General features: G+C 37.3%; 1 protein-coding gene and 1 long non-coding RNA gene across 3 annotated transcripts in view; one reads left to right on the top strand and one right to left on the bottom strand.

Moving 5' to 3' along the window:
* Positions 1 to 1,148: 1,148 nt before the first annotated feature.
* Positions 1,149 to 14,666, bottom strand: LOC126825511 (apoptosis inhibitor 5). 2 transcript variants are annotated; one of them, XM_050555155.2, is made up of 13 exons: positions 14,501 to 14,666; positions 12,965 to 13,126; positions 12,273 to 12,438; positions 11,134 to 11,294; positions 10,676 to 10,816; positions 10,119 to 10,184; positions 9,359 to 9,550; positions 8,378 to 8,559; positions 7,884 to 7,977; positions 7,243 to 7,362; positions 6,517 to 6,563; positions 5,719 to 5,846; positions 1,149 to 5,161 (listed from the first exon to the last, which is right to left on the bottom strand). In XM_050555155.2, the coding sequence occupies exons 1-13, from the start codon at positions 14,567 to 14,569 to the stop codon at positions 5,073 to 5,075; spliced, it is 1,617 nt and encodes a 538-aa protein (XP_050411112.1). In that variant the 5' UTR covers positions 14,570 to 14,666; the 3' UTR covers positions 1,149 to 5,072. The 2 variants fall into 2 exon arrangements, with proteins under 2 accessions (XP_050411112.1, XP_050411113.1); XM_050555156.2 differs by having other exon boundaries at positions 5,731 to 5,846.
* A 6,770-nt stretch (positions 14,667 to 21,436) lies between these two features.
* Positions 21,437 to 24,971, top strand: part of LOC126825542 (uncharacterized) — a 34,054-nt gene continuing 30,519 nt past the window's right edge. Inside the window, exon 1 of the long non-coding RNA XR_007682040.2 lies at positions 21,437 to 21,783. This is a non-coding gene — a long non-coding RNA (uncharacterized LOC126825542). The remainder of the gene's footprint in view (positions 21,784 to 24,971) is intronic.

Here is a 24,971-nt window from a genome sequence, read left to right as displayed (position 1 = left end):
AATCGGAGGACCTGGATAAAGGCTATAGGATTCTGTTCAAATTTGGTGAGAAGCATTGGGATCACGAGTTCCGGAGTTATCCCCCTTTGCTACAGTTAACATCCAATCTGATTTAAAAATTAATACAGATCTTTATTATGTTTCGTTTTTTTTATACTCTAATGGACTCCATTACATGGAAATCTGACCAGTTGTAGAAGAAGGGTCATACCAGAATGCAGGTTAGATAACTCTTCTAGATCCTGGTGTAGAAAAAACAACTAAATCGAAATTTTGAACTATAAATAATGAAATGGGATCTGTGTTTTAATCAAGATTGGTTAACATCCAAGTTTTCCATTCAGATAAGCTGCTGTGGAGACATGGTTGCCGTGTTGGCATATTTACATCTATATATGATTGGGTATATTCCTGGTCAGACGTTTGCCAACTTTAGTAGGGCATGTCTCCAAACCACGTCCATACTATGACTTTTGATCATGACAATACTCTGATCACTCAAGTTATGGCTGATCGTTGGTTCCTGGAGTTTTACCTCCCCTTCCACTAGGGTGATATCGTAGACAAGTGTTTCCTAAGAAACTTGCCAGAAGAAGCCACAGAATAGGCTTGATCCAGCTTATTGGATAAGACACAATGTCTTTGCAGGGAGGAACCCAAGGTATATTTCATCCAAAGGAGAGACTCCAGGTGGCCACACCTAAGTGGATAAGACGCTAGCTCGCTAGCCTGGAGGTCGGGTGTTCGATCCCTGCATTGGCCGAGAAAGTTCATCCAGATTTTCCGGCGTGGTTCTCCCATGTCAGTGATGCAGGACGGAGGGGCTGACAAGGAAAGCTGTCTAGTCGTTCGGATGGGACGAAAAACCGAGGTCCCGTGTACACATTGGCGTGCACGTAAAAGATCCCTTGGCAGTTGGAATTCGATATAAGAGTAGGCTGTAGTGCCGCTGTCCGGACAAAATTTCCATCATAGCACACTGTATGGCGTATGCCCGTCTTCTTTAGCCCAGGTTAGGAGCAGAAAAGTAGGACGTTAAACTTCATTTCATTTCATTTCATTTCCAGGTGGCCACATGGCCGATTCTCTATGACAAGCAAGTTGATTGACTTATTAATCAATTAATAAGTAATAATTAACTCGTAATCTAGCCAAAAGTTGATTGATTTATGATACCATAGTGGCCGGTTCATTGTTTTACCAATTGGCTTGATTAAATTTCAAGCCGCTAAAAAACAGCCGATTAAGATCAGTGATAGAATACCAGGTGATCAATTTATTTTGAAAGCAGCATTTTGACCAACTAGGATAATATAAACCAATGTTTATTTATATATATTTTTTTATTTTACATAATAAGATTATTTAATTATATTACAAGTAATGAGATGTTTAAGAACACTATGATTAGCACAAACAGAAACTAATAATCTAGATCCCAGAGATCAATTTACCCTTTATCTATAGTAAAACTCGCCGGCCATTAATCCTCATTGGCACGATTTGTTAGAAAGAAATGCTGCTGATTTCTCCACAATTCGGCATCAGTTCGTTGCCTATTAATGATCCTTGGAACATTTTTCACATCTTGACATCAAAAGGTCAATCGAAAACACGCGATTTGATAATTTACTGGGAACTATTTTACGTGAAATTTCAGAAGAAACGTGAGTTTGAGCCGCCATCTTGGATCTGTGTGAAGCAAGCGAAGGAAGGATACATCACATGACATTCAAAATGGCCGACGAGTTTTACAGAGAGAAACCAAGGGTAAATTTATTTCTAGGATCTAGATAGAGCAACTGATACATCAGTCTTAGAAACCAGGGGCCTGTTTCACAAAATTTTAACTAAGATACAATCCAAATTTTAGTAATTTGATTGGATACTATTAGACTGATTTTAGTACTTAGCTAATCAAACTTTTAGTAATTTGATTGGATAATATTAGACTGATTTAAGTACTTAGCTAGTCAAACTTGAAGTATCTACTAAAATTTAGATTTTATCTTTAGTTAAGATTTTGAGAAACAGGGTCCAGGTGATAAAGTAACTAGTTTACTAAGTCATTATCAAACTGATAAATCTTATCAATTAAAGGGAAATGTAAGTGATGATTTCTTTGTAAAAATTTGGTCTTTATTAAACTATTTCTCCTACACTTGTTAAAACTGTTGAAAGAAAACACCGTCCTTTAATGGTTTTCTTGTTGTCATTTAACCAGTCAATATGAATTAATCACTTAAAGGGCAATTCTGCTATCCACCAGTTTTACATGTCATAAAAGAGGAGAGAGAAAAGGGGTTTAACGTCCGAGAGAGAAGGGGTTTAACGTCCAATCGACACAAACTGTTGAAAGTAAACACTGTCCTTAAACAGGTTTCTTGTTGTGATTTAGCCAGTCAATATGAATCAGTAAAAGGGCAATTCTGCTATCTACCAATTTTTTTGACTCCTTTAAACCATTTTTATCATATGTATAATTGGTGGATGAGAACATTGTCCTTTAATGGAATTGATGGCAGGTGATAACAATTAATTATACATAAACTGCACATTAACATAAATACTTATAAACAATTAATGGCGCGGGTTATTCTTTTTAAAGGATTATGAATCCCTTGGGAAGCTTCGGGAATTTGCGGAGTCCAAAATGGCCATTTTATATAAATGAGTATTTTGGGGAATATGAACCCTAAGCCTTTTAGGAGGGGTAAATTGGATCCAAGTTCAGTCTTCAAAAAAGGGTCAATGTTAGGCCTATTATTCCCCAAAATTCTCATTTAAATATAAAGCAGTCATTTTGGACCGACCTACAATTAGCATTTCCCAAACCTATTATTGTAAAAGATAAATTTTTAAGGAATATCAGTGTTTAAACATTCAAAGTTAAAAACTAGCTTCTACTTTTAACCCTTTCCAATAAACTATGAAATAAAAACACACATCTTAATTTTACCCATTCTCTATATCCCCCCAACTAACCCCTGGGTTCTTCCATGGTGAGGCACATATTCAAATTGTCTGCCCTTGATGACTGTGCTATTTTTATTAACCAATCCAAAAAACGTTAAATACAAAGGAAGTTGGCGAGGGGAAGTAACTCATCTTGTGGCAACAAACAAGCTGCCATATTGTTGTCAATGTATAAGCAATGACGCCAACACTGGTTTGTAAACAACTGTCTTGTGATTTGTTCGTAGAATCAAGCTACGACCAAGGGCAGATAATTTGAATATATGAATACCCCATGGATGAACCCAGGGTATAGTTGAGTGGAATGGAATCAGACCACCGGAGATACCGAGGATGTAATCTATCTGGTTGCTGTCATTAAGATTCTGTACATAATTCTACACACAGACCTTTAGACAGAAACTAAAGCCTGGCCTCAAACGTAGTAACACAAAGTGTCACATTCACAAAAATGGGAAGTAGTATTGGGTGTTCTAAGAAGAGTAATCATACCCTGTCTCCATGTACAACCCCTATCAATATAATAGATTAAGTGTTATTAGGTATTCGAAAAAGAACAAGTAAACATACCTTGCCTCATGTACAACATCCATCAGAGAAATACGTTATTGTGATAATTTTCATGAGAAAAAACATTGTGCATATTAAATGCAGATGAGCATCGAAACTTCTGAATAAAACTGTAGAACTGTATATTTTCTGGATTATATATTTTAGAGTTTATGATGTCATATGTATACCCAACACATTCAGATTTTATGACAAATATATGTCTGAAACCAGACATGAAGTTTTGATCTGAAAGTATGTTTCATACATAATATTTCTCCCTCCGTATGAATAATAATACAAAAATGTAAAAACATGTAGAACTATGAGTTATTAGCTTATCAAAATGTATTATGAATAGAATAATTATAATTTGTTTGAATGATAAATGCCACAAATATTTATTTTTGTATTAAAACATGGTACAGTTGTTTTCACATTCTAATACAAGATAACCATGATAGATATTTATATCAACTCTTCAACGAAATTACGAGTCTGGATTAAACGGCCAACTGTAACAAGAGACGTCATCAACACCATTAGACTTTCTACAGATAAATGCCCCTCTATTATGTTAAATTTGTTTTCTATTCCGAGCTTTAGGTTCGCCAATTTCTCCAGCTAATTCAGGCCCCGAGGAGTTCACAAAGCATTCTCAGAATTAGATTACGAATTTACTCAACTTTCAATCACTGTTTATGAGAAATATCTTTGATCAAGAAACAGAAGTTTTATAAAGGGCTATATTTTTTAGTTGAACGATTTTGAGTAAATTCTAAGCTCAAGTCTGGGAATGTTTTGTGAAATGTGTGCTGAAGGACTATTTTTGTTAAAATAACATGAATAATTTTGAGTAATTCTTAACTTAAGTCCGAGAATGTTTTGTGAACTCCGGGCCTGAATATTTCATGGAGTATTTTAAGAATATCTAACTGAGATTGGTGATATCAGACAAGTTTGGTTATAACTATGTATGAACTGTTTTCAGCAGAAAGTATGTGTCATTTAATGGTCGAGAGCAAGGCGTTAAGAAATATATTGAAACAACATGAGGTACATCAGTCCCGAGCTGTTGTTTCAATATAGTACGCAATGTCTTAAGCTGAGACCATTAAACAACTGAAAATACAGATACCTCTCGTGCTTTGCAATGAAATAAGTCACGCAGGTCCAAAAATTTCAACTAGTATAAATAATGTACATTGCCCTTATCATTATTTGAAATAATGGCACATCAAAGGATGAAGTCACATCTGTATTTTAATCATATTTAATGATGTTACTAACGTTTTTTTTTAATAGCCGTGACATTTGAACAGAATATGAATCCAAGTCGCTACCATCATTATGTATTGTAAAAAATTGTATTGATGTTGGATGAAATGAAGACCACCAGGTGTTGAGGAGGTTGTAATATTAATATTAACATCCAGATAGACATGGTCACATGAATCAACATGTCGTTCAGTTTTTCTGAATCGAGTCTTTAAAATGAAAATATCTACACAATGAAATGATAACCGTAGCTGTGTTGTGATGATGACTTAATATCTACGGAAACCTCTTCCTCGATTTCTTCCTCCACCACGCCCTCTATATCCCCCTCCACCACTACCGCCTCGATTACGATTGGCTGCAAAAAAATAGAAATATTCAGTAAGATACGACTGACGATAAGAAAGAGAGAGAGAGAGAGAAATGGGGTTTAACATCAACTCGACACAAACTAGGTCATTTCGGGACTAACATATGGTTCAATTTTATTTCATTAATTTGCTTGTGCGTACGGGTCATTAGCAGTGGGAGGAAACTGGAGAACCAGGAGAAAACCCACGAGGTTGGACAGGCGACCCTACTCTTTGTCATGTACAACCGGGGAATCGAAACCATGCCAGTTGACTCAATGACAGATCATATGATACAGCATGCACGTGCTAACCATTTGGCCATCCAACCCCCCCCCCCCCGTACAACCGGGGAATCAAAACCACGCCAGTTGACTCAATGACAGACCTTCATCGACTGGGCTAATGAAGACAATCATACACCATGTAATGTGCTATGAGCGATATTTTGCTGATATTTTGCTCAAACAGCGGCACTATAACCTATTCATATTTCAAATTCCAAAAGTCAAGGGATCTTCAATATGCCAGCAAAGTTTGACATGAATTATAACATGAAACTTACCAACAAAATTACCTGCTTTTTCACTGAATTTCCCCCCAGGAGGTGAATATAATTCACGAGGATTCTTGTTAACTTTCTTCCCGCCAGCACCATTTGATTCAAATGTTATCGGATTGATTCTCTTTTGGCTGAAAAATAAAAACATCATTTTTCAAAATGATCAAGGGCCATAACTCTAACAAGAATTATTGGAAATGGTAGAGATGGTAGTGTCTCATGCACTAATTAAAAATAATGTGTATCAATTTCAAGTCAGTGGGATGATAACTGTAAACCACTAGAGCAGTGGTTCTCAACCTTTTTTTGGCCAACGGCATCCATTGAAACACATGAAAAAATAGCGGCACCTGGCTAAATATATATGAAAAATATTTGAATTTTGCAATTAAAAACATGGCAAGCCATAGACGGCATAATAACCGTAAACACAGACTAGTCAGAGACACATAGAATGACTTAAAACTAAATTTCGCAGCACACGTACAAGAGCATCCAGTAGACGTTTAGTGCTAAAGGATAAGACCAGCTCAATTTTTCGTCACAGTGTCACGAGATGTAAACTGGGCTAGAACTAACCCCAACCCTAACCCTGGACCTAGCCCCAATGCTTACCCTATCCCTAACCTACAATTTCGCCTACAATCACGTGCCCTAACATTATTTACGTCTCAGCAACCTTGACAAAAATTGAACTGGCCTTAACAAATAGATTTAGCCACCAGTTGACATTTTTTGTCTGCTACAATTTATTACAAGTAGATATTTGTCCCCAGTAATAAATGTAATAAGACAACTTACCCTGCTGTAGCTGTGTTTGTTGTAACTGGGTTAGCAGCAGCTTTTTGCTACAAAACAAAATCAATTTTATTAACCCACAATTTTAACAAATATTCTTCACCATCAAAACTATGAATGTTATAAATAACTGGTACTGATGTTTATTTTGAGAACGAGACAGAGAGAGATGGGGTTTAACATCCACTTGACACAAACTAGGTCATTTCAGGACAAACATGGTACAATAGGTGGTCTTTAGTAGTATAAATATTTATAGCACAGTTTTAATTAGTTCGGTTTAACCACAGAGGCTATAAATGACTTGTAACATTGACACCTGCTCAACATGCTTATTGTTATTGCACAGAAAACCCACCCCACTTCTCTATATGATTTCTACTAAAACTAGTGTAAACCAGCAAAAGAGTGCAATAACATTGAACATGTCTAGTTATTGCACTGTTAAGCTCCACCCAATATACTAGAGGGAAAACAATCTGCTTATTCAAAGAACAAGGGAAGATTTCCTTTTACGTGCACACCAATGTGTACACAGGACCTCGTTTTTATGTCCCATCCGAACGACTAGACAGTTGTCCTTGTCCGGCCCTCCGTCCTGCACCACTGACAAGGGGGAAACCTCGTCACTGCAGGGATCGAACACGCCTTCTCTTACCCACTTAGCCACCATGGCTCCCTATGTTAGAGCAAATTTGAAATAAAGTATAACCAGTGCATAATACTTACTGTAATAGGTTTCCAGGACAGAGTTATAGAAACTTTATAAGTAGGTGGATTATGAAATAAATCTTTTATTAATGTGTTGATATTTGACGTGATCTTTAAAGCTACAACCTTTATTTTATTCTATAAAAATATAAAACATCACATTATCCAATAAATTAAACTGTCCTACTTTTCTGGGTTAATGAACACTGGTTAGGTGGGAAATTTTGCCTGACAGAGGCACTATGGCCTACTCTTACATGTATATGAAATTGCAACTGTCAAGGGTTCTTTTACATGCACGGCAACGTGTACAAAGGGCTTCGCGTTTTTTTTACATTGTCCTTGCGAGGCCTTCCGTTTTGCATCCACTGACACGGGTAAACCAAGTTTGAAAATTCTGCGGAAGGTTGAATTCTCGACCAAACACCAGATCTCCTAGTTAGTGAGCCAGCCAGCGCCCCTATCCACTGTGCCACTGCGACTTCCTCAGATTACAGAACAAATAAACAGAATAATCAACATATCAAGAAATGCAGTGAGGTTTAACGTCCTACTTGACTCGACCGGACCTCCCTCCCCATCTTGCACCAGTGACAAGGGCTAACTACACGGGTAACTGATGTGAAAGAAAAGAACGTTAAATAAAATAATGACTATACCTCGTCTGTTTTAAGTGTTTCTCCAGACTTTCCTTGTAACGCTGCTCGTAACTGTTTGATATATATCTGTACACCTCTCGCAAAATACTGTAACCTATCAACAACAAAATTTACTTTTAAAACAACAACAAAAAAACAGTGACAGAACGAATTTTAAATGATGGAAATGTCAACATTTTTTAAATGGGAGCAGTAAAACACAAAAGTGTTATGAGAGGGTTGAACTGACTACAAACCAGAGAGAGAGAGAGAGAGAGAGAGAGAGAGTTTAATGTTCACTTGACACTAACTAGGTATTTCGGGACTAACACACGGTTCAATTTTATTTCAATAATTCTCTTGCGCATAGGGGTCTTTAGCAGTGGGAGGAAACCGGAAGACCCAGAGAAAACACACGGGGTTGGACAGTAAACCCTACTCCTTGTCATGTACAGCCAGGGAATCGAAACAACACCAACCCCCCCCCCCCCCCCCCATAATACAAACAAACAAACCGTAATCTAAAATCTTTAAGTCTGTCGGCATTATCTTCATCTGTTAAAAAACCTGGACATCTGGAACACAACTGATGAAAGGAGAACATCAAACATTCAACGTACGAGAATTCTAATTTAGGTTCTTCATTTGCAGCTGCTGGGGCATCATTCTCTTCTGATGGTGGTAAGGGCATGTAAGCCTATAAAATATACAACAATATTAAAATGATGAAATACTATATGAGCGATTGAGTACACATGTCTTAACATCTGTACAGGCATGAATCACCATTGACATTTCTTGTTAAAAAATTTAATTTCTCACGGCCTAATCCACTCTAATATGTACACACATTGATTATTTAACATTTAATTAAAAAAAAAAAACAACAAAAAAAACGGAAATAATACCAACGCTAGATAATGTCCCGGCTTGGATTCAAAAAGGGACTATCACTAAATTTTCATGGACAACAAAATGGGGACAGGCTTATTGCATAGATCAACGAAATTTCAGTTCCGCATATCTTTGTAATTACCGAACGGAATTGAACCATTTCTGTACCGATATTTCAACTTTCACACTACTGTAGTTTGCAGGTGATTTTATAGTGCTGATAAAATGCATCAGGACTTTACAAACATCGTTGTTACAAATAAAAAAAAACCATAATCTTGTGGATACACTGAATCTATTACTATTCTTGCTGAATAAAACATGAAATAAAATGAAATGGGGGTTAACGTCCTACTGATTTGCTCCGAACTGGGCTAATGAAGACGGGCATACACCATACTGTGTGCTATGAGGGAAATTTTGCCCAGACAGCGACACTACGACCGACTCATATATTGACTTCCAACTGTCAAGGGATCTTTTATGTGCACGTCAATGTGTACACGTGACCTCAGTTTTTTTTATCTCATCCAAACGACTAGACGAATAAAACATGCAAAACAGGAACAGTAAAAAATAGATGAATATAAAAAATAACTTACTATCAATCTGTTATATAGTTTCTCTATTCGTGCTTTAGGTTCATCAATTTCTCCAGCAAATTCTGATATCTCACTGAGTATTTTTAGAATATCTAATTGGATGTTACCACCTTCAGGACTTGTGATATCAGATAAGTTGGGTAAAACATGATCACAAATATACTCCACAAAAACTTTAGAATGAACATTTTTCTGTAATAGACATTTGGTCATAGAGATTATAATATATAGATGGTTGTCATAGAGATTATAATTCTGACAGTTGTCATAGAGATTATAATATATAGATAGTTGTCATAGAGATTATAATTCTGACAGTTGTCAGAGATTATAATACTGACAGTTGTCATAGAGATTACAATACTGACAGTTGTCAGAGATTATAATACTGACAGTTGTCAGAGATTATAATACTGACAGTTGCCATAGTGATTACAATACTGGCAGTTGTCATAGAGACGATAATAATAGTTGCTATAGTGATTATAATACTGACAGTTGTCATAGAGATGATAATACCGGCAATTGCTATAGCGATTATAATAGTTGTCATAGAGATGATAATGCTGACAATTGTCATAGAAATTATAATAATAGTTGCTATAGCGATTATAATACTGACAGTTGTCATAGAGATTACAATACTGACAGTTGTCAGAGATTATAATACTGGCACTTGTCATAAAGATTATAATACTGACAGTGTAAACCATGTTAAATAGATACGAGTTGTTGAGAGGTTTTTATTGTTGAGACTTACTGAGAATAATGGTGAGGCTGTTTTTATACACTGGATCAATCTATCAACACTTTCTGCATCTGTCAGCTAAAATAGCCAAGTACAACTTTATTAACAACATAAAACTTTATTTATACACTGGGACCTTCATCTACTTGAAAATAATTTATTCTTCTGTTTTTTTTTCATTAAGAGTGAAATCTGTATCATTACTGTCCCGCGACTTTACAGCTGACCCCATACTAAACTTAGACTGCCTGTCTACAGTGAGCTAGTAGACCAACATTTTAAGTCCTACTTCGAGAATTTTGGGAAGTATTGATTCTTTTTCATTAAATGACAAGGAGAGAAAAATGGGGTTTAACTTCCACTTGGTTCAATTTTTTTATTTTGAATAATTTTATTAGTGCATAGGGTCTTTAGTAGTGGGAGGAAACCAGAGGACCAGGAGAAAAACCTTGAGGTTTGACAGGCGACCCTGTATAATTTAAGCAGGTTACCTGAAATACAAATTCAACAGTAGGTAAGTACTTTCAATGGACAATCTAATTTATATTATGAAAATAAAATAAACTTACATCTAAAGGTTCATCAAGTTCTGCTTGCGTTGTCACGATCTCTACTAAACTCTGACGACTCTGAACAGTTTTCATTATTCTTAACGACCGTAATAAATCCATTATCATAATAAATTCATCTTTAGTAACATCTTCTAAAACCTGTAATATATAATTATAATTAACTCATCTTCTAAGACTTAAAATACATAATGTACAATTAGAAAACAGTATATTCTATGGGCAGGCGGCCCCCCAACAAGGGTAACTGGATTTGTACATATTTGTTTTCAATCTAAAAATCTGAACAAAGTGAAATAACATTTTTATATGCTTTATTGTTATATCAACTTAAAATAGTAATGCTAATTGCATTTTTTTTTTAATTACATGAAAACAGGGAAAATATTTCATGAATTATTTCATGTTTATTATCAGATGTTGTATTTTAATTCCAATAAAAGTTTAATATAATCAACCTTTTTACAACTAGTAAGAACAAATTCTTCAGCATCTTTATCCAGGGTTTCTTCTGATAAAGTTTTTAATTTTGTTGTTAGAAATTTTAAAACTCTGTCTCTTAAAACATCGTCTTCCTCGTGATCCCCGACAATCTGATCAAATAAACCTTGTAACGTACCTGAAATACATTAAACACTACCTTAACGATATATTCTCCTGGAGTATAATTAGGTCATCGTTAGGTCTAAATATTAAGGCCAACTGCAGACATGGTCAAGATCGCAGGTTGTAATTAGGGTTAGGGCAAGTGATTGTTGACAAGATAGTGAAATAAAATGGGGTTTAACGTCCTACTGATCTGACGAGATAGTGATCTGAGGGTTAGGATAAGGGATAGGGCTAGCCATGTTTACATCTCGAGACCTGTGACAAATCTACAGTTGGCCTTAATATTTAGACCCCAGCCTGCTGTCCAGGTAAAATTTTAGCACAATACATGGGGTTAAACCCCAATACATTTCCACCCATGTAAGCTTTCACTTATAAGACAAAAAACTGAGGTTCTGTGCATGTAAAAAAAAAAAAAAAAGAATAACCATGACAGTTGGAATTGGAAATAAGATTGGGTTGCTGTCCGAGCAAAATTTGTCTCAAAGCCCATCTTCGTTGGCTCGGCTGGTGCAGTAAATTTGAACATTAAACTCCATTTCATTTTATAATTAGATTTCGTAATCAAAAATGGAATGAAATGAAATGGGGTTTAACGTCCTATTCCGACTGGGCTAATGAAGACGGACATATACCATACAGTGTGCTATAAGGGGAATTTTGCCCGGGTAGCAGCACGATGATCTACACATATATATCGAATTCCAACTGAATAGGTATCATTTACATGCACGCCGATGTATACATGGGTCCTCGGTTTTACGTCCCATCCAAACGACGAGACAGCTGTCTTTGTCAGGCCCTCCGTCTTGCACCACTGTCAAGGGGAAACCATGCCAAAAAATCCCTATGAACTTTCTCAGCCAATGTAGGAATCGAACACGAGATCACCAGACCAGCGAGCCAGCGTCTTACCTATGCATTCACCTTGTCTCTTTAATTTTGTTTGAATTAAATACAAATATTACTGATAGAGAAAATTTATTACCTTTGGCATTGATGGCAAACAGACTGAGAATTGATGATTGAACCAGACTTATCTCCCCTTGATCTTCACAAACTAATAACTGTGTTAATGCTCCTGATATCTTGGTAACTTGTTCTGGTTGTACTTTACATACATTGGGTAAATCTTTAATAGCTTGTTTACGTATCTAGAATTATATAATATCAATCATTATGTTTCCAATGCTGATAGTTATTCTCTTTCAGTACCGGATTCACCTATAGTATAGGCTATGTCTAGGGTCTCAAGTCAATCTGATTAAAACACAGATCCGATTTTGTATCGTTTTATAGTTCAAAATTTTGTTTTACTTGTCTTTACTACACTAGGATCTGGAAGAGTTGTTATATAACCTGTGTTATGGTTGATGTGAGGGATTAGCCAATGAAACGGTCTGTTACGGTGAGTTCTTGGCGTGAGCTGCACGGAACTGTGTGTATCACACTAGAAACATCAACACTGATTGGCTAATCAGAAGTCTGACGCCATATGATCCCTGACACGACCTCCCACTACAACTGGTCAGATCTTCATGTAGCATGCCATCGAAAGTAAAAAAAACAGAACAAAAAATAATATATAATCAGTATTTCATTTTCTGATGCCATAGTTTAGAAGCCACAGCTATTTGGTTTAAAATAACCTCTAGGTCAGAGGTCAAAGGTCATACTTACATTTACATCATTGTCTTCACACAAATCAAAAAGAGCATTTACAGCCTTAGCAGCACAATCAGGGAAAAACTTGAAAAATCTTGTAATAAACTGTGATGCTAGTCTCTTTTCTCCAGCTCCCCCCTTTACAGCATCAATAAATGACAGATATTCAGCCTGATGCTACAAAAAAAAAAATATATATTCACTTTTTAAACAACCTAACATTTAAGATTGTTCTTTTTTGGGCGTCTCCAAACCATTTTCCATTCGCATTTCTGGGCATACTAGATATCTCTGTGAAACCCTCACATCTGCATACTGATTACTCTGAGTTAGGACGTAGATTGGAATATTTGGGTGGCTGACTGGCGTCAGGCAGTATCAATTTTTTTAAGCCCTGGCCCGCTCTTTTCCCCGCAAGGTCATGATTTAAACCCAAAACATCTGTTGCCAGTGCAAGTCTGCAAGTCAAAGGTTCAAAGTCCATGCAGAGAGAGAGAGAGATGAGATTTAACGTCCACTCGACCCTAATCAATCGGCCATCCCACCCCCTTCAAGCCCTTGCAAGGATCAGGATCATCAACTGTATAACTAACACTGTCTGTTTCGTAATAATCAAAGGTCGGGATGTGTGTGTTGTGGGCGGGCGCGGGCGAATCACCTTGGTTGAACAGGGATGTGACTGTGAGAGAAGGTGACCTATATCATGATTTAGACAACAGACCGCTTCTTAATAAGAAACTAGAACCTACAGTAAACTCATTTAAATGAAATGAAACGAAATAAAATGAGATGAAATGGGGTTTAACGTCCTACTGTTCTGCTCCTATACTGGGCTAATGAAGATGGGCATACGCCATACAGAGTGCTATGAGGGAAATTTTGCCCGGGCAGCGGCACTATCGCCTACTTTTATATCGAATTCCAACTGCCAAGGGATCTTTTACGTGCATTCTAATGTATACACGGGACCTCGGTTTTTCGTTCATCCGAAGGACTACACAGCTGTCCTTGTCAGGCCCTCCGTTCTGCACCACTGACAAGGGGAAACCACGTTGGAAAATCAGGATGAACTTTCTCAGCCAATGCAGGGATTGAACATCCAACCTCCAGGCTAGGGAGCCAGCGTCTTAACCACCTAGCCACCGTGGCCCCAAACTCATTTAAATAATTAAGGACATGTGTGGGAGCTAATGGATCATTATCACATTTATTATTAGACAAAGACCTAGGCTTACATAAAATTATCAATGTAATTGAATGTTTGATTTTCATTCTTCAACTCAAGTGAAGAAGAATGTTAATTGTAAATTTTATGAATTGTAAAGAGTATTACATACAATGAATTTAATGATCAAAAAGTGTAAGAAGCAATCGTATTTCCGTGTAAACTACACTTGTCATAATGGTAGTTTCAATAATTTAACTGAGACACGTTGATCAGAATGTTTTCATTTTTTACTTAGTCGTTCTGCAGAAATGAAAACAGAAAACGTCGACACGACGCCGGTAAAATTTACAGGTCAAAATTATTATTGATGTGAAATCGAATACCTCGCCTGCTTTATCTTTAGCGTCTGCTAAGACACCAAAGTTTTTGTATAATTCTTCAATTGACACCATTGTTAAAGTAAATGTCTATCAATTCATCTATCCTATTAGTTTTTGCAAAATATTCTTTTTTCTTCGTACCGCTAGCGTGGCGGAAGTCTACGATCACACATGCGCATAGCAAGTATTTGATTATTGGAGGGAGATAACTCTAGTATCTCCGCAGTGAAGATTCGGGATGCAGATTCACAGCTCCCCAATCCAATTAGAAAACAACGGTATTCGTTACATATCATAGTTCTAAGTTATTTTCAGCAGTCCACCGTGTTTATAGCCATCTACAATAACAATGACAAATAGAAAAGTTTTTATTGAAAGCGTTTACATAAATATAGTAAGTGTAGGCCTACCACACAAAATTAATTACACAAGACAAACCAACTAACAACACAAAAACAACAAAAACTAACATATCAAATCAAGTGAATGTCAGCACATTGAAGACAAAAACTTTTATAAATAAACCGCGTAGTAGGGAAATATTGTGAAAAGCCACTGTAGTAGTCAAAATTAGAATCAAAACATAAAAAAGGGTTTGAAAAATTGAAAGTGTAATAAGTAAAAGACATTGCTTGAGTAGAGCAAAGCTGATGTGATTGTTGCCAAATATAAAACCGTCATAATTAAGTTTTTCAAGTGATACAAAAAAATGTTAAATAATTTTGTTTTTACAAATTGATTTTAATTTAGATCTAAATTGATTGTATGAATAAATTTTGTTTGTTTGTTGTTTTTATGCACGGAACTGTGGGTAAACCACTAGAAACGAATCAATGTCTAACGTCATAGGGTCAAAAGCGAAATTCCCGAAATTTTTCATACAATCAGGGGCCATAATTCAGGAAATTACAATTCGATATGCGCGAATATCGAAAGGAACCGAGATCTTTGAGTTATAAACTTACATTTCAAGTTTCAACAAAATCGGATAAAAATTGTGACCTCTATAGTGTCCACAACCTTGATATACCATATTTTTACGCTATTTGAGAACGAAGGGCGGCCATTTTGTCTGTCAGTTTTGGTCCGATTTTCACGAAATTCGAACTCAGTCGCCTATGGGGTGTAACGGTGATATAATAATACGGTTTTTTAAATCGGATAAAAATTATGACCTCTATAGGGTCCACAAGCTAAAAACGCGATTTTTCGTACAATCAGGGGCCGTAATTCAGGATGTTACGTTCCGATATGCGCGAATATCGAAAGGTACCAAGATCTTTGGGTTATAAGCAAACATTTCAAGTTTAAACCAAATCGGATAAAAATTGTGACCCCTACAGTGTTCACAAGCTAAAACGTGATTTTTCATACAATCAGGGGCCATAATCCATGAAGTTACAGTCCGATAATCGCGCATATCGGACCGTAACTTCCTGAATTATGGCCCCTGATTGTACGAAAAATCACGTTTTTAGCTTGTTGACCCTATAGCTGTCTTAATGTTTATCCGATTTTAAAAAAATGTATTATTATATCACCGTTACACCCTAAGGACGACTGAGTTCGTATTGCGTAAAAATATGGTATATCAAGGTTGTGGACCATAAAGAGGTCACAATTTTTATCCGATTTTGTTGAAACTTGAAAATGTAAGTTTATAACCCAAAGATCTAGGTTCCTTTCGATATTTGCGCATATCGAATTGTAATTTCCTGAATTATGGCCCTTGATTGTCGGATAAATCACTTTCTTTTTAGCTTGTTCTCTATCCATCTCTCGAAAATGTGGGCGTATCCTGTCTGGCAGCCGCTGGTCTATTATTCGATCATTCGACACAATTTAATTACTTGATTTTTGTAATTATTTGGGGATTTTGCATGCAATATTTCTAAAAACAACAAATCTTTCAACTCCGTATATTTTTCTTTTATTTGCTTGTTTCATTTTCAATTGTTAATTGACATGTAATAATAAATAGTAAAGAATCAGTTCATATAGACTTAACAAAATCATCGAATTCAAATATTCGAATCTCTGCGTGAGCACTACAGAATAGCTATGGTAAAATAAAACTATAAGATATTATAGAAAATAAAGACATGCCTCACATGATCCCAATGCTTGACATTTTTTTTATAAATGTGACAAGGAGTAGGGTCGCCTGTCCAACCTCGTGGTTTTTCTCCGGGTCCGTCGGTCCTCCCACAGTTAAATACCACTACGCGCAAGCGAATTATTGAAATAAAATTGAACCATGTGTTAGTCCCTACATGACCTAGTTTGTGTCGAGTGGACGTTAAACCCATCTCTCTCTCTTTCTCTCTCTCTCTCTCTCTGGGGGGGGGGGTGGCTTAATGGTTAGCACGTGCGTGCGCGCTGTACCATAGAGTCTGTCATTGAGTCAACTGGCGTGGTTTCGAATCCCCGGTTGTACGTGGCAAGGAGTAGGGTCGCCTGTCCAACCTCGTGGGTTTTCTCCGGGTCCGCCGGTTTCCTCCCACTCACTGCTAAAGACCCCTACGCGCAAGCGAATTATTGAAATAACCTAGTTTGTGTCGAGTGGACGTTAAACCCCATTTCTCTCTCCCTCTCTCTCTCTCCCTCTCTCTCTCTCTCGTAGAATGTGAATAGCCGACGAGAAATCTAGCCGTCGGCGACTGTTCATCCTCGATGTGAGTAGGCCTTTATGGAGAGAGAGAGAGGGGAGTGAGACAGAGAGAGAGAGAGAGAGAGAGACGTCGGCGACAGCTCATCCTCGATGTGAGTAGGCCTTTATGGAGAGAGAGAGAGAGAGAGAGAGAGAGAGAGATGTCGTTTAACGTTCACTAAATACAAACTAGACATTTCGGGAGGACCCGCAGAAAACCAATGAGGGTGGTATGGTAACCACGTCACTTGACAGGTCGCCGGAAAAAGTTCATTTTTTAAAACAATGCAGAAGGACTAAAATAACGTCACGGATTGTGTATTGACGGAAAGTTACGACTACCCACGGAGAACGGCGGAAATTACTAATGTTGAAATTTACCTGTTGCAGGTAATATTGACATTCGGGATCGTGTAATACTTATGGAAAGGATATGTTGACATACTTACTTGCATTATTTTTAAAAAAAAAACTTATGAAGCTTTTCCGGTGACCTTTAATGACAGACCTTATGATCAACCCCACCCGGCCTTGAGGACTCTCCTTTTGGTCTGTTTAATACAACTTGGTTTTTAAAAATCAGAAAGTAATTATATTTTTTTCATCATCGTATAACTAAAAGCTATAATAAAAATATTGCTTTTTGTAATTTTTAAACGATACGGGTATTCGATTTCTTCCCCGATCCGTGAAATAAAGTTAACTGCATGAACGATTCGCTGTCAAAATGGTTGCCCTTGAATTGAAATGATATGTTTCGGTGGCCTGTAAATAAATGACCCCTCCCTACCTAGAACTATAAAAAGATAATAATAATGACATTACAGGTTTCTAGGGTTATGGTTTCGGTGAGAAACCGGTCCAAATGTCATTTCTAATCATTTCATCAAATGAATATATAAAAAACACCTGTTTTGAACACAGAATGTTTTTACATCAGCTATTTGAATTTGTTCACTATCAGCATAGTAAATATAGACAGTGCACCCCCCCCCCCCCCGATGCCTATTAAAAGACCCTTTTCTATGGCATAAATTAAATCAGTTATTGACGTAGTTAAAATATAAACCAAAAATAAATTTGAAAAAAAGAAATGAAATGAAATGGGGTTTAACGTCCTACTGTTCTGCTCCTAAACTGGGCTAATGAGGGAAATTTTGCCCGGGCAGCGGCGCTACGGCCTACTCTTATATCGAATTCCAACTGCCAAGGGATCTTTTACGTGCACTCCAATGCGTACACGGGACCTCGGTTTTTCGTCCCATCCGAACGACTAGACAGCTGTCCTTGTCAGGCCCTCCGTCCTGCATCACTGACAAGGGGAAACCACATTTGAAAATAGGACTGGCCGCATACTCATTAGATGATACACCGAAAGGCAACCGCTAGTGTGGGTTAAAGACGAAATGAGAGTATCCTCGCTGAAACGTTGCTTAGTATTAAACTCAGTAATTGTGTATAATAATAAATAATAATGAAGTTTTATATAGCGTCTTCTCCATGTTGACACATGCTCAAAACGCTTTTTGTAATGGCTCTACTGGTAAAACTGTTGAAACAGGAAAGTCTTTAGTGCGGATTTAAATTGATTAAAAGTTTGTTGATTCTTGATCTGTTGTGGAAGTTCGTTCCATAATCTAGGACCAGCTGAACTGAAAGACCTATACCCATATGACTTCAAATTATATCTTGGAACAACTAGTGACTGTTTATTTTGAGAGCGAAGTGATCTAATAGGATTGTAGTCATATAAGAGTTCAGATAAGTATTGAGGAGCTGCATTATTGCGACATTTATACACTAATGTTAGTATTTTGTATTTGACTCGCAAAATTGATCAATTACTAAATGCCAAAACAAAGAAGAAATGAGCTTTAACAGAGTGCTATGAGGGACATTTTGCCTGGACAGCGGCACCATGGCTTACTCTTATATCGCATTCCACTGTGCATGTCAATGTGTACACGGGTCCTCGATTTTCTGTCCCATCCGAACGACTAGACAGTTGTCCTTGTCAGGTACCCGTCCTGCACCACTGACAAGGGGAAACCTTTTCGGAAAATCCCAATGAACTTTCTCGGTCAACACTGGGAGCAAACTCGTGACCTCCAGACTAGCTAACCAGCGTCTTACTCACTGAGCCACTGTGCCCACCCCCCAACCTTTTATCATAGACAATTGCACTATAGGTTGATAATAGATAAACGAATTTTATTTGTAGATGAAAGGAAAGAAAAAACAACACATTTCAGAATATGTATAACAGCCTCATCAACGATCTCTGATTTCTATAAATTAGTGACATTTTCTCGCATTTTATTAAAGGTGAAAATCAGCATGGTATTGTTTGTATATTCATACTTATTACCAACTTTATCTTGATTTCCAAGTATCAGTGACGTTTGAAACACTTTAAAAAAAATAATAATGGCATATCATTTTATTAAACGTGAAATCAGCATGGTATATTCATAGATATCACCACCCTTTTCTTGATTTCCAAATATCAGTGATGTCTGAAACATTTAAAAAAATAATAATGACATCTCATTTTCTCATCACTTATTTTTATGTTTCTATATTAGCAACATCCTGTCCCTTATTATCCCTGTCACTCGGTGTCTTGATACTTATATATTCCCACCGTGTAATACGATAGTCATATTGTATTCATTTCACAATTCACCACATTGGGCGATTAACGTATGGGAACTGAAAATAAAATGACATGAAATGGGGTTTAACGTCCTACTGTTCTGCTCTGACTGGGCTAATGAAGACGGGTATACGCTATGCAGTATACTTTGAGGGAAATCTTACCCGGACAGAGGCACTTCCGCCTACTCCTTTAGAATTTCAACTCGCAAATGTTCTTTTACGAGTAAACGGGACCTGGGTTTTTCGTTCCAGCCACGGTAGCTAAGTGGGTAAGATGCTGACTCGCTAGTCTGGAGTCGCGTGTTCGATGTGGTTTCCCCTTGTCGGTGGTGCAGGAGGGAGGGCCTGACAAAGACAGCTTTCTAGTTCTTCGGATGGGACGAAAACCGAGGTCTCGTGTATACATTGGCGTGCACGTAAAAGATCCGTTGGCAGTTGGATTTCAATATAAGAGTAGACCATAGTGCCGCTGCCCGGGAAAAAAATTCCCTCACAGTACACTGTTTGGCGTACGCCCGTCTTCATTAGCCCAGTTGGAGCAGAACAATAGGACGTTAAACCCCACTTCAGTTCATTTCCCACACACGTGACCATGCTCACGGGAAAAGGTCCGAATAGTAGTGGTTATATGGAATACGGGAGGAGAGATAGAGAAATGAAGTTTAACGTTCACTCGACACAAACTAGGACATTTCGGGACTAACATATGGTTTAATTTCATTTCAATAATTCGGTTGCGCGTAGGCGTCTTTAGCAGTGGGAGGATACCGGCGGACCCAGAGAAGACCCACGGGGTTGGAAAAGCGGCCCTACTTCTTGTCACGTTCACGCACTGAAATGGTAAAGAAATTGGATTTCAAATCTGACCAGCTATAACATTAAACATACATTATGCAAGAGCTAAATCTGTCTATTGCAGGTCTTTCTTTAGGCCTGAAATTTTATCTAAATTATTAATTAGACACTAATTAACTTATCCAGACCATAATCAACTCTCGATGGCATCGCTAGCATGCGATATTTACTGGATTATGATCCCATTTGCTGCTCGACTTTCATTCATAATTTAATCATGAAATTGATGATCGAGACTATGTTTTTTATATGTACCGATTTTAGTAATGATGATCGAGGCTAGGCCGAAAATTCAATCGCTAAAATCTCGGTACATAGTGGATCAATTTGACTGACATAAACATCAAATTTCCTTTACATTATCTAGTTTTTAACTATCACAGTGAGAACTGACAGCTCTTTATCTTATCTCCCATAATGTATGTTTATCAAAGGTTAAATTAAAAACCAAATTCAAATTCAGATTCGATTTACTTTTATCAACCACACCCTTAAAATTCTATATTTGCCTTTATACTGACATGTTGTCAATTTAAAAATAAAGTTAAATTAAAAACCAAATTCAAATTTAATTTCGATTTACTTCTATAAACCACATCCTTAAAATTCTATATATGACTTTATACTGGCATGTTGTCCCTTTAAAATAAACCCCTTTAAAGACTATTATTGTCTGTAAATCTACTATATACAATACACCAACAACACGTGTTGTTACAGCCAGTATATTATATTCATACCCTCCAATATGAATACTTTCCGCTTGACTTATACATATAATTTTGAATGAGACATTATTTGTACTTGCGTTCATATAGCGTGACCCCGGGGGCAGCTTATGTCTGAGGTCAACTGTAACAAAAAATACGAAAAGTCTTTCAACGGGAGATAATTATAATAGATAGTAGATATACCATATATAGAGCGGTATATACTGGTATGTAGCCTAGACTTGAAGCGTTATAACAAAAGATCGTCGACGCGTGTGCTAGTAGCGTATGTGGCTTACACAGTTTGTCATTATATACACCTTCACTGTCATCGATGGTAGTAGTTATACTAGTGATATAGTACACCTGGGATTTTAGATTTTTGTTGGATTTTACCTGTTTTTACCTTACAGGTAAGGTATTCAATATTTATTTATCATAACCTGTTTATGTCAGTTTTTATAAATCTATTGTATATTTGAATGTTTTGATTGATCATGCTCTGTGTTCTAGCTGAGTTGTGTAAGAGAGGTCATTGGTAATAATTTATCCGAGCTCTCGTCGTTTGTGTTGGATTAAACCACGAATTCCTGGTAAAGATCACTAGTATAGAAACATACCCACACTTCCCACCTTAGAATTATTGGTATCTGTATTACTATCAATAGATAATCATTGTATTTTAGCCCAGGTATATTTTACACAGGTAGTCTATAATCATACCGATCTATAAGGTGAATTGACAGGTAACATTTCATCATTGGTATTGGTATCAATCACTACAAACAATATACCGCGGTTTCATATCTCGTCATAACTGTTCTTCGGTGTAAAGTTCCGCATGAAAATGAAATGAAATGAAATGGGGGTTAACGTCCTACTGTTCTGCTCCGAACTGGGCTAATGAAGACGGAAATACGCCATACAGTGTGTTATGAGGAAATATTGCTGGAGCAGCGGCACTATGGCGTACTCTTATATCGAATTTCAACTGCCAAGGGATCTGACCCACTTAATGTTCCGTAGAAACACAGTACTCCGGTCATTTTGAAACCAGCACATGGTAATCCTCATTTCTGTATTTATGCGTGCATTGAGCAATGCGGGGATATGTGTGGGTTGGGGGAGGGGGGGGCGTGGGTGTGTGTGTGTTTGTGGGGGGGGGGGGCGGACAACGTCGTTTCCACCTTCTTTCTTCAGATTCTAACTGTTACGAATTGAACAGCGATGTTTTTATCCCATTAGAAGAACTAAGGCCACGCTGAGCACCGGGTGTCCCCAGAGGCGTAGCCGTGAAATATATATTGGAGGGGGGGGGGTCCGAAACCCTAACCCCCAACCCTAACCCTAACCCTTTTTTAAAACCCCTAAAAATTATAAACAAACACAATGTGGCCATGCTGTCTACACAACTCGTTTGCTGATTGGCCCAGACACCGCGTGCCCATGGGTGTCACAAGTCCCAAAAATTGTACTCTACCCACGCCGGGATACGAACATCACCTCCACCCATCCAACAAACCATAAAGAAACATGAAATACGAGTCTATTTTTTTTTTATGAATGAATGAGTGTAGCTATGAACATCACAATACCCTTCAGAATTAATAATTGTTACAAGCCTTTCTATGTATTTGCTGAAAGCGACCAGATGTTTTGGTTAAATATAATATATCGGTTTTCTATGCTACAACACTATTGTATATAATATATCCCGACTCCTTGTATTATTTGTTCAGTTTGTGTTTAACAGTGCAGTTCTCCTATATGGATTTTATTCTAGATATAAACCGAGCAGAACAGTTAGCACGTTAAACCCCATTTCATTTTATCTACACGCAAATATTTATGACAAATCTAAACCTGAAACACAGAAAAGATAAAAAATCTGGAGAACACAATTACACACAGCTGCCTGTTAGGCGCTATACACGTATTCTGTAACAAGAATTTAAATGAAATGAAATGTGTTTAACGTCCTACTGTTCTGTTCCGACGGGTCTAATGAAGACGGGCATACGCCATACAGAGTAGTGATTATCATAAGCGGTACATTTAGTCCGGAGAGCGGCACCACGGCCTACTCTTATATTAAATTTCAACTGCCAGTGGATGTTTTACGTGCACGCTAATTGTCAGTTGGGTGATTGTTAGTTTATCCCTTGTGAACTACAATATTATGAAAGAAATATCGGACCGAACATGGCCCACTTCCCCTTAACGTGGGACGTTAATCCCCATTTCATATTTTATTTCAATTTAAACAGAGAGAGAGAGAGAGAGAGAGAGAGGGTTTAACGGCCACTCGACACAAACTAGGTCATTTCGGGACTAACATGGTTCAATTTTATTTAAATAATTCGCTTGCGCGTAGGGGTCTTTAACAGTGGGATGAAACTGGAGGACCCGGAGAACGCCCACGAGGTTGGACTGGCGACCTACTCCTTGTCACGTACAACCAGGAAATCGAAACCCCGCCAGTTGACTCAATGACAGACCGTGTGATACAGCGCGCGCACGGGCTAAACATTCGGCCATTCACCCCATCCCCCAATTTAAACAGATACGTTGATATATTTTGATGAGCCTCATTTAGACCGATTTAATCGATGCCGACAATTCTGTCTAGTCTTTTATAGATAGATCGGGCTCCACTAATCACTGACCGTTCTTTGGTAAAATGACCAGTGATTATTTGTGTAAAGCCAGTTTTAGTAGGAAAAGATAAACCGCACAACAAATGGTCTCTATGAAATATTTTGATTTTTTTCTCCCTCTAGCTTAAACATACATTATACAAGAGCTAAATCTGCCTATTGCAGGTCTTTCTTTAGGCCTGAAATTTTTTCTAAATTATTAATTAGACATTAATTAACTTATCCAGGCCATAATAAACTCTCGATGGCATCGGATTTCTCCGACATTAAATAGATTATAACGGTTCAGCAAGATTTTGATTTAATCTAAAAATGGAGGAGCGATATTTAGCTTCGAACAACCAGTGAGGTGGTTGAAACTATTGCACACGCCTTGTCAAACCTTCAAATGCTAATATCTTCGCTCGCAAAAGAGTAATTTGAATGAAAGTTTCAAATTATTCATTTTACATTATCTATTTACGAACTATTATAGCAAGAATGGCTCTATCTCTTTATCTAAATCTTACATAATGTATCTTTGATAAAGACATATTATAATAGTGAATTAAACTTCTTTATTCGGGGTGTAATACTGTGAAACTATCCGAAACTCTTTAACATCTTTTCAAACAAATATACAAACATCTAGCAGCCATTGGTTAGGACCGCGCGGACAGTTTCCTTCCGAGCAGTGACTTACCGTGGAAAGGCGAGACTGTCCACCACCCGTCACCGTGTACACAACAAATAAAACCAAAACATTAAACGAACACGTATGCTATCGTCAATAACAAACCCTTTCTATTTACACAGATGAATAGTATCTTGCCCCGGCAGCAGCATCACCAACCGTTAATTGATTGTTTACGTTTATTGCCCAACTCTAATGTACAATGAACCTGGTCGAAATACAATGATTAAGCCGTTTAAAGATGCATTATGCAAGTGCTAAATCTGTCTAT

The sequence above is a fragment of the Patella vulgata genome, chromosome 6 (assembly GCF_932274485.2).
Source record: "Patella vulgata chromosome 6, xgPatVulg1.2, whole genome shotgun sequence".
Lineage (NCBI taxonomy): Eukaryota > Metazoa > Mollusca > Gastropoda > Patellidae > Patella > Patella vulgata.
This window is presented reverse-complemented; position numbering and strand designations above follow the sequence as displayed.

Bases quoted from the DNA above. Each gene is read 5' to 3' on its own strand.
- LOC126825511 (XM_050555155.2), bottom strand. From the start codon at position 14,569: ATGGTGTCAATTGAAGAATTATACAAAAACTTTGGTGTCTTAGCAGAC. The intron at 9,551-10,118 runs GTAAGTCTCAAC...TGTCTATTACAG, and splicing joins CAGCCTCACCATTATTCTCA to AAAAATGTTCATTCTAAAGT. The intron at 6,564-7,242 runs GTAAGTATTATG...TTTGTTTTGTAG, and splicing joins TGTCCTGGAAACCTATTACA to CAAAAAGCTGCTGCTAACCC.